The sequence below is a fragment of the Mugil cephalus genome, chromosome 4, assembly GCF_022458985.1.
Source record: "Mugil cephalus isolate CIBA_MC_2020 chromosome 4, CIBA_Mcephalus_1.1, whole genome shotgun sequence".
In the NCBI taxonomy this organism is placed as follows: Eukaryota; Metazoa; Chordata; class Actinopteri; order Mugiliformes; family Mugilidae; genus Mugil; species Mugil cephalus.
This window is the reverse complement of record NC_061773.1, coordinates 9,581,802-9,590,399: the sequence shown is the minus strand read 5'-3', so window position 1 is coordinate 9,590,399 and position 8,598 is coordinate 9,581,802. Positions and strand designations below refer to the sequence as shown.

The 8,598-nt window shown below is 41.7% G+C and overlaps 1 protein-coding gene across 4 annotated transcripts in view; it reads left to right on the top strand.

The window, feature by feature from the left end:
• ppp1r16b (protein phosphatase 1, regulatory subunit 16B) overlaps window positions 1-6,075 on the top strand; it is an 80,724-nt gene extending 74,649 nt beyond the window's left edge. For all 4 annotated transcript variants that reach the window (XM_047583045.1, XM_047583048.1, XM_047583046.1 and 1 more), the window contains exons 10-11: window positions 235-382; window positions 2,324-6,075. In XM_047583045.1, the coding sequence (XP_047439001.1) occupies window positions 235-382; window positions 2,324-2,797 (622 nt within the window). In that variant the 3' untranslated portion in view covers window positions 2,798-6,075. The remainder of the gene's footprint in view (window positions 1-234; window positions 383-2,323) is intronic.
• The last annotated feature ends 2,523 nt before the right edge of the window (window positions 6,076-8,598 follow it).

The window sequence follows — 8,598 nt, the reverse complement described above, 5'->3', positions numbered from 1 at the left end:
ATATCATTGCAGTGTACTAAGAGCTACAGCTATATTATATTTAATATACATCTTTTAGAGTAAGCAGTGCAGAAAGTGATGTTTGTCCGCCATAATTTTTCTTTAAAGCTTGAAATGTTTTCTACCAAATTGAGTGATTTCCTGAAGTGATTTCAGGACGGCTTCTTTCAGGTTTGGTGGTTTGTTATTTTTCTTGTTGCCTTGTCTCAGTGGAAGCTTCACTTGTGTCCACAGGAAAGTGGTGCGGCGGGCCAGTCTGTCAGACAGACACAACCTGTGCCGTAAGGAGTACGAAACAGAGGCCATCGTGTGGAGGGGAGGAAGGGAGGAGGAAGAGGAGAAAGAGAAGGAGTCTGATCAGGAGAACAATCAAGTGGTGAACGTAAGTTTTTCGCTTTTCATTTTTGTTGCTAGTTTTTATAATTTGGTAAATAGACTACCTCTGTTGGAGTTTTTATAGTTACCAGTGGCCTTTTTCAACTCCCTGCACACACACTGTCAGACGACACAGTTTTGAGAGTTTTTAACAGCACAAAGATATCGATCTATTCCACTGATCAGCAGTTGAGTGTCAGGTTTGGTGTAGGTGTGTCACACTTAAAAGAACTTCCTCCCAACTCTCAGGAGGAGAGGAGCCCACAATGGAAAGAAAAGCTGCAATACAATCCCAGTAGCAGAGTCTATTGTCAGTACTATTTAGCCTTCAAATACTTCAATTTCAGTTTTATTTATATAGTGTCAATAACAATACGAACTGTCTCAAAAAAAAACAAAAAAAACAACCAGAAACCTCCAGAGCAAGCCTGGGGGCAACGGTGGCAGGAAAAACTCCCTTAACAGGAGGAAAGCCTGAGCTGTCATAGATATGTATATTGAGCTGAAGGAAACAAGGACACATGTATAATCCAATAATAAAAGATATAGCTGATGATCTTATGTGACAGTTTGAGAGTATAAGCGGAATCATGAGCAGGTTGGTAGGAGTGGACAGCTGCAAGCCATGAAGACTGGGGCAGGTTGATGAGACCACGACAGCAGATGTAGCTTGAAGCTCCACAGGTCTGATATACAGATATACAGCACTCCAGGCCAGAGACCCTCACAAGAAGATGGAGGGGAGGGAGGGGAGGGGAAAGACAGAGACACAGCAGTTAGTAATAGAAAAGAAACTCTAAGAGAAGAGAAAGGTACCAGAGAAGAGAAAGTAAAGGACATGTCCTCAGTGCATCGTCCCCCTGCAGCCTAGGCCTATAGCAGCATAACTAAGGGATGGTTAAGTCCAGCACTAACTATAAGCTTTGTCAAAAAGGAAAGTCTTAAGCTTGACCTTAAAAGTAGAGACGGTGTCTGACTCCTGAACCCAAACTGGGAGCTGGTTCCACAGGAGAGGAGCCTAATAGCTGAAGGCTCTACCTCCCATTCCACTTTTTGAAACTCTAGGAACCACGAGAAGACCTGAACTTTGAGATTGTAGAGATCTGTTGGGACATTATCGTTCTATGAGGTCTTTCAGATATGACGGAGCTAGGCCTTTCAGGGCCTTGTATGTAAGGAGGAGAATTTTAAATTCAATTCTAGATTTTAAAGGAGCCAATGAAGAGAAGCTAATACTGGAGTAATATGATCTCTCTTCCTAATTCCTGTCAGTGCTCTTGCTGCAGCGTTTTGAATCAATTGGAGGCTTTGTAAAGAGCTATTTGGAGCCAGACAGTAATGAGTTACAACAATCCAGCCTGGAAGATACAAATGCATGAACTAGTTTTTCCGCATCACTCATGATTAGACATGATTTTCCTAATTTTGATGATATTACGCAGGTGAAAGAAAGCAACCCTGGTCACCTGCTTTATGTGTGAATTAAAGGACATATCCTGGTCAAGGCATGCTTGGAGTTTAACCAGCTGATTAGATTCATCTGGTTTCATGGATAAATATAGCTGGGTATCATCTGCGTAGCAATGGACGTTTATGTCATGCTTTCTAATAGTATTACCTATTTATATTCCTGCAACAAGTACAATACTTGGAGATTATAAAAAGAATTTCAGGAAAAAAATAAGAACACAGCATCTTACATGCATTTAAATTCAAGTAGGTTGCAGATAAATATACCAATAACTTCAACTTTACCGTTTGTGAAAGGGTTCATTCTCTTTAATGAAGCCAATTAACTGGCTTTACATCTCATTTTATATGAACCTGATCATTTGGCCACCTGATCAAAGGCATCTGATCTCCCCTGCACAGCACAGGGGCGGTATTTAATTATCCAAAAGAAAAGCCTTCGACAGGGATTAACGTAAGCCTTATTGATGTCCTGCAGGTCAAGCCAGTTGTTGCTGTGGAGCTGCCAGACAAGTCCAAGCTACCCACCATCCTCAAAGATGGCATCAGCAAACAGAACGGCCTCATCTCCACGACGACTTCTGTGCCACCGCAGCTGCCCTCCAACGGCAGCACACCATCGCCCAACAAGAGCGGGGCCGTAGACGCCCAGTCCGCCCAGGAGGAAGCCTGTCCAAAAGAGCGTGCTCAGACGTTGTCTGAGCTGAAGAAACAAAGGGCCGCAGCCAAACTGTTGAATCACCCGCTGTTCAATGGTCACCTTGGTAACGGCTCCACAGACTCCTTCTCCGATGCCAAAATCAACTCTGAGGACCCCCGCATGCCGCTGGTCTCCTCCAATGGCAACGCAGTTTACTACACGCCAGCCAGCGGAGACCCACCCCTCCTCAAACTGAAACAGCCCATAGAAGAGGAGCAGCCCAAGTCACGGACCTGCTGCTGCGTGTCATAGCGCCCCGGTCACGTGACTGTTGACGGAACAGGAAGTGTTTGCACAGAGAGGAACGAAGCAGGGAAGATGCTGTAGAAAGAGGCGAAGGAATGAAATAGGAAGTATTCCTGTATTTTAACGTTCTGTCCTCCCCCCACACTTTAAACTTCTACCAGAGAAGGAGGGCGTCATGAAGGGGGTCTAAAAAAAAAATGTTCCTTGTACCTTCACATGTCACATGACTCCCGCCACACTGAAGACCTTCCCTGAGTGTAGGCATGTTTAAATGTTGCAGAGAAAGGGATCGAGCAGTGCCACGTTGTCGTCACTTGGATAAAATTCCTTTTTTTGTATGTGGAGTCGTGTCTGCTGCCATGCTGTCCGTGTGCCCCTTCTAAGAATCAGAGTGTCTGGAGTTGTTTTGGTTTTCTGGAAGGTTAAATATGGGCAACTTCTGAAGATTGCAACCAACTGCATGGTCTACCTTCAGACAGAGAGAGAGAAACGAAGCCTTTTTTAGCCTCCAAATGGATTGTTATCATGACTTGACCCAACGTTTAATCCAGGATGAACTCACATTGTTATCAGACCACAATGTTCTGCTTTTTTTGCCTCAACTGAGCAGGAATGCCATCCCGAGGTGGTCCAGATATATTGTATTACACCGTGCTGTACTGCAGCATATAAGCAAAACGTAGCAAAAAGAGATCCGCGACGTCTCTTTTGAAGTCTCTTTCAGGTTGAGACTGGCTGCAAAAGTAAAGGGAAGGAATGCCATAAACCAGTGTTGAACCATTCAAGAAGTGTACTTCCACAGCGAGAGACGCCAGGAAAGAGTACAGCGCTGCACAAGTGTTTGAAACTGTCACTATATTCCATCACCTATATTTCACCTCACCGTCCTCTCGTATCCAACCTAAGTGACAGGTTTGTTTTATGCATAATCCACTTTGTGCTCACTCGCACAGATAATTTAAGCAAACACGGTTGGAAATGACTGTACATTGCTTTATTTATGAAATTTATGTAATGTGTAAAAAAAAAACAAAAACGAAAAAAAAAAAAACAGAAGCATAATAGTTCCTACAGTTGAGTGTATTTATTATTTGGATGGTGTGTGGAGAGTGTGAATGCAATATGAGAAAGCACCTTCTGACATGAAAAAAACAAAAACTTTCAACTGATGAAGTGAAGTAAGGGTAACTGTCTGCTAAATGTATACGTTATTAATAACACAAACATCCTACTGGGATGTGTTCATATGTGTCACTACAAATAACAGTGTTATTTGTTTATGTTTTGTTTTTGTTTCCTGGTGGCCATTGTGTGGCCCGACCTTCCCCCACGTTATCACTGTACTTGTCTTATTAACGAAAATTGTAAATGTTACGTAATGAATTACTGTAAGTGTAGTATGAGTTGTCAAAAGATAAAAACTCGATGCCTCAGTTTGTTAAACATCAGCCCCCTCATGGATTCGGCATTTAGCGAGTCCACAACTTTATTTTAGCACGTCTGGGTCACACCAAACACAAAGTATGCATCAATCTAATCCCAAAAAAAAAGAGCTTAATTAAAGTGTTTGTTTGACATTTTTGGAAATTAGCTTAGCTTATGACTATAAAAGTGTGAAACAGCTAGTCTGGCTCAGTTCAAAGCTACCACCTAGCTTTTATTTGTCTTTCCATATCAATATGTCTCAGTTTCCCAGAAAGCATTGAGCCAGCGTGTACAATACCAAACTGCGGCTGTTGCGGAAAATTCAATTAAATAAAGCCACTAATTCTACTAAAACTTTTCCTACTTTGACAAGTCAAAATACTGTAACAACCAAATTTGTGAAATCCTGTTATCCATATTTTGTTTTCGTCAGTCAAAGCAACGCTAGCTTTTCCCCTGTTTCCAGTCTTTGCTAATCTAAGCAGGAACTGGCTATAGCTTAAGTTTACGCTGCCTTCAATTGGTGTTGTTTTTTATCATGTTTGTCCATATAAAGTGAGATTTTAATGAGGTCCAAGTTCTCAAGTTATGACGTGCTGATATTTTCAGAGATGGTGGATGATGAAGTCATAGCTATACTGTCATCCAGTCATAGTTTCCTTAGCAATTTATTAGATCTCTGAGGAAAATGCAGCCTCAACCTTTCATTATGTCTGCGCATGTCCTTCATTAAGTTACCTGGTCATTACTTTTCTTCAAGACTCCTACTGTTGCCTAGCAGTTGTGCTCACGTGATTGATGTTGATGTTTGAATGACAACTATTTTGCTAGCGTGACTAACCACAGGGTTACAGGTTCCATTTGAAGGCGGCATTAAGACAAAATGAGGGTGGGCATCAACCTTTTCATCTAAACCTGGGTTTCCAAAAATGTTATGAGTGCCAAAGAGTCTCCCATGAGTAAAAAAAAAAAGACTTCTATGGGCATTTGAAAAGCTTTGGAGCAAGGTTTTCTTTTGCCATTACAGAGTTTTTTTTTCTTTTTGCTTCTGATGCTCCCCCCGTTTTTGAAAATGTGATAACCCAAAATACCACTCTGTCACACTTTATCCCCGTAACGTGAACTGTACAGTGTCAAATATTTGTACAGATGTTTGTAAATATGTTTGTATTAGCATTCCCTTATCTGTTCACATGATTTGCATTTACATGTCTGTGTTGTAACTGTTGAGGAACACATAGGAAAGTCCAGTTGCTCGTTATTGATGAACAGTGTTAGCAGACATTTGGTTTGTAAAGGGGGACACTATGTACAGCAGATCTCCCCTGAGTAGTCACACAGTCCAAAATCTGTCTACAAACTCAAGTACATATACTTAATGTTTTCTCCCTGCTGTTCAGAGACCAGTGTTCGTGGTTCACTTAAAACCCAATGGAATTTTTCCTGCACGAATTCCCTGCAAAGGTCAGGTTTTTAACGTCACGCTCTCAGACCAAGCAGGTTGAAGAAGTACAAAATAAGTCAAAGAGATTGCCATACCCTCTATTTTCGGAGCCGAGGCATCGTTTTGCTATGAATCAGCTGAAAATCACTGAAAACTGACGTTTGAGCTGCTGCAAAGAAACAAAAAATTGAAACTGAATGAATTCCGATCAAACTGAGAGAGAAAGGGACGCTCAGCTGTTACAACAACTAACATGTGTTCTCGTGGTAAACATAGATCAGGGTTTGTGTTTGACCGCAAGCCTCGCTGCCTAAAAGGATAAAGATTATGAAGAACTACTGATTTTGTAATTACTGGAATATATTGATGGTTGCATTAACATATTTTGAATAAATTGTATATTTTGAGAATTTTATATGGTGTGTTACAGTATGTGCGGTCGGGTGCAGTGAATTTCTGACATTTCTAAAGCGAACATGCTCTGCAGGCTTTAGGCGTCAGGAGGAACGCAAAACCTCTGACGTATGGTTGTTAAAAATTAGGATTTGTAATGACTCCAACATCAACAACATCCAGAATATATTTATTCATTAGAGAATAAATATATTCTGGATGTTGTTTAGAAATAACAAAAAAATATATATATTTTTACATTTTCTACATGGAGGTACTTCTATGTATATTATCTATTAGAACCAATGTGTTTTATTAAAGGCCAAGCAAATGCTCCTCTTTCACCTAGCGTCTAAGAAAACCAACAGGGACCAAAACTTGGTAAAACCCAAACTCTCCATAGCTACTGTTCAGTTTGTCTACTCTGGGCCACTGTAGAAATATCGTGGGGTCCATTGTAGGGGAACTTCTCAGTCTGTAGATTGAAGAACTAACTTCAAACTAGCGAAAAAAACAAAACAAAGATTTTCAAATACTATGTTGCTTCTACATTAATAACATAATAATGAATATTGCACATCATTGCTAATATATTCCTCTAAATTAACCACTGATTCTCTTCAAAGTATATTTAGTTGAATGTGTTCATGTTATATGAAGGTTTCTACGAGTCGTTTCACCCTGAGAAGTCTGCCTCCTTTACCCTAGCTGTGCTGTACAGCTCCTTTCTGCGGGCGGAGACTGAGCTGTCCTTCATCAAACAGCTGTCAGGGTCTTGGCCCCACGTCAGCTGCTTCCTTCTAGGATTTTCTATTTCGTGTTTCTGAACTTTCACCTCCTCACTTCCTCCCATTCACTGACTTTGAGGTCGGCCGGGGTCAATATTTCTACTGGCTGCAACACAGCAGTGGTCGCCAGGATAAAATAGCAGTTTGGTACTTTTTCCCTAATTTGTCTTCTTTGCTTGGCTCCATAATCAGAGTATTTCGTGTTTCTCAGAGTTTATTTTGAGCCAGCATACTTTACCCTCCCTTCTCAGCCTCTGTTTAGTAACAGTTCGTGACTGGCTCTGTTTTTATTGCTGACGATTTTAAGGAAGTGCCCTTTTGGCATGGCGGGACCTTTAGCAGAGACCTATCTGTATTTACAATGCACCATCTACTCATAAAAAAGTCAGCTCAAGCAATAGATAAAGAAACCATCAGTACAAACACTACATAATTTGTCAAACATCTGCTTAAAGTTATAGTCCCCCATGTGTCTTGAGCAAATATTAGTAGAAATCAGCCTTTTATTTGAAGCTTTCTCTGGGCGCAGTCAGTGAGTGTAAAGCACACAGACAATGAGGAGAGGGGGACAATGGTGCTGACAACACACGATCCGAACTGCATTAACCTCCTCTGTGTTGCTTGGCTTTGCTATTGTGCCTCGGCCACAGTGAGTGCGGGCCAGCTGGCTCTCGTCCCAGTCCTTCAGTCCTCTTCACTGAAGGGCAAAATGGATGGGCTCCAGAAAAAGCATACAGACGCATACAGACCACTCAGCTGGGTGCATAAATGGTAGGATGCTGAAAGAGGGAATCAAGGAATGGTCCAGAAGTAGAAAAGTGAACCCATGCCAGGAGCTGATTAGACTCTGACCATGCCATTGATGAAGAGACATTTGCATTGCGGGAAGACAGAAGGCACTAAGGGGGCGGGAGGTTTGCCAGAAAAAGGAGACTTGTAAAGGAGACTGAGAGAAGAACTGCACATAAAGAACGGATGGATGCAGGGATGGCTCAGTGGGTCAGAACGGATGCTGGGTTCCCAGGATCTGTTGGACTTAACAAGGCTCCACTGTGCTATTTGACCTGAATTTAAGATGTCTAAGTGGGACGAGCTGATGTCTGTCTGTCCAGCTGGTGGTAAAAGAGAATTGGCTGAGGAATCTACGGATCAAAGTCAGTTCTTCACTCTGAGGCACCAGGCAGCATTTCAGTCTGAGAAGCACTAACACTATGATCTAAGACCGGAAGCAGGGTGGAAGTCATTATCACAATATACATTGATTAGACATAACATTATGACCACGGCAGTAGAAGTGAATAACATCGACCATTTTGTGACAGTGTTCTGCTGGGAAACTTTTAAACCTGGTGTTCATGTGGATGTCACTTAGACATGTAGCACCCAGCAATGATTCAGCAGCAACGTTTGCCCTGAAGGTCTGATTTGGCTCCATTATTAAGGCGCCTTCATGTGCTGTACCGTCTATTGCTCATTTGCAAACGTTTCTCTGAGTCAGATTCAAAGAACCGAGGGGACTGTTAACCAGCACAAAACTGAAACATCTGCGGTCGGTATATGTGATTTTTCACAGTTGAGTGAAGACCATCTGTGCATCAGTATCGACAGATCAGTGCGGCCATTATATCCAAGACGCATGTTGATAAATCTTCAACGTGACTGAACACAGATATGTTTTCTGCTTTACTTTGTCTATAATTTAGTAAGAAGTGGATCTACTAAGAATATATGATTTTTTTTTGTCATCACCCTGTTTT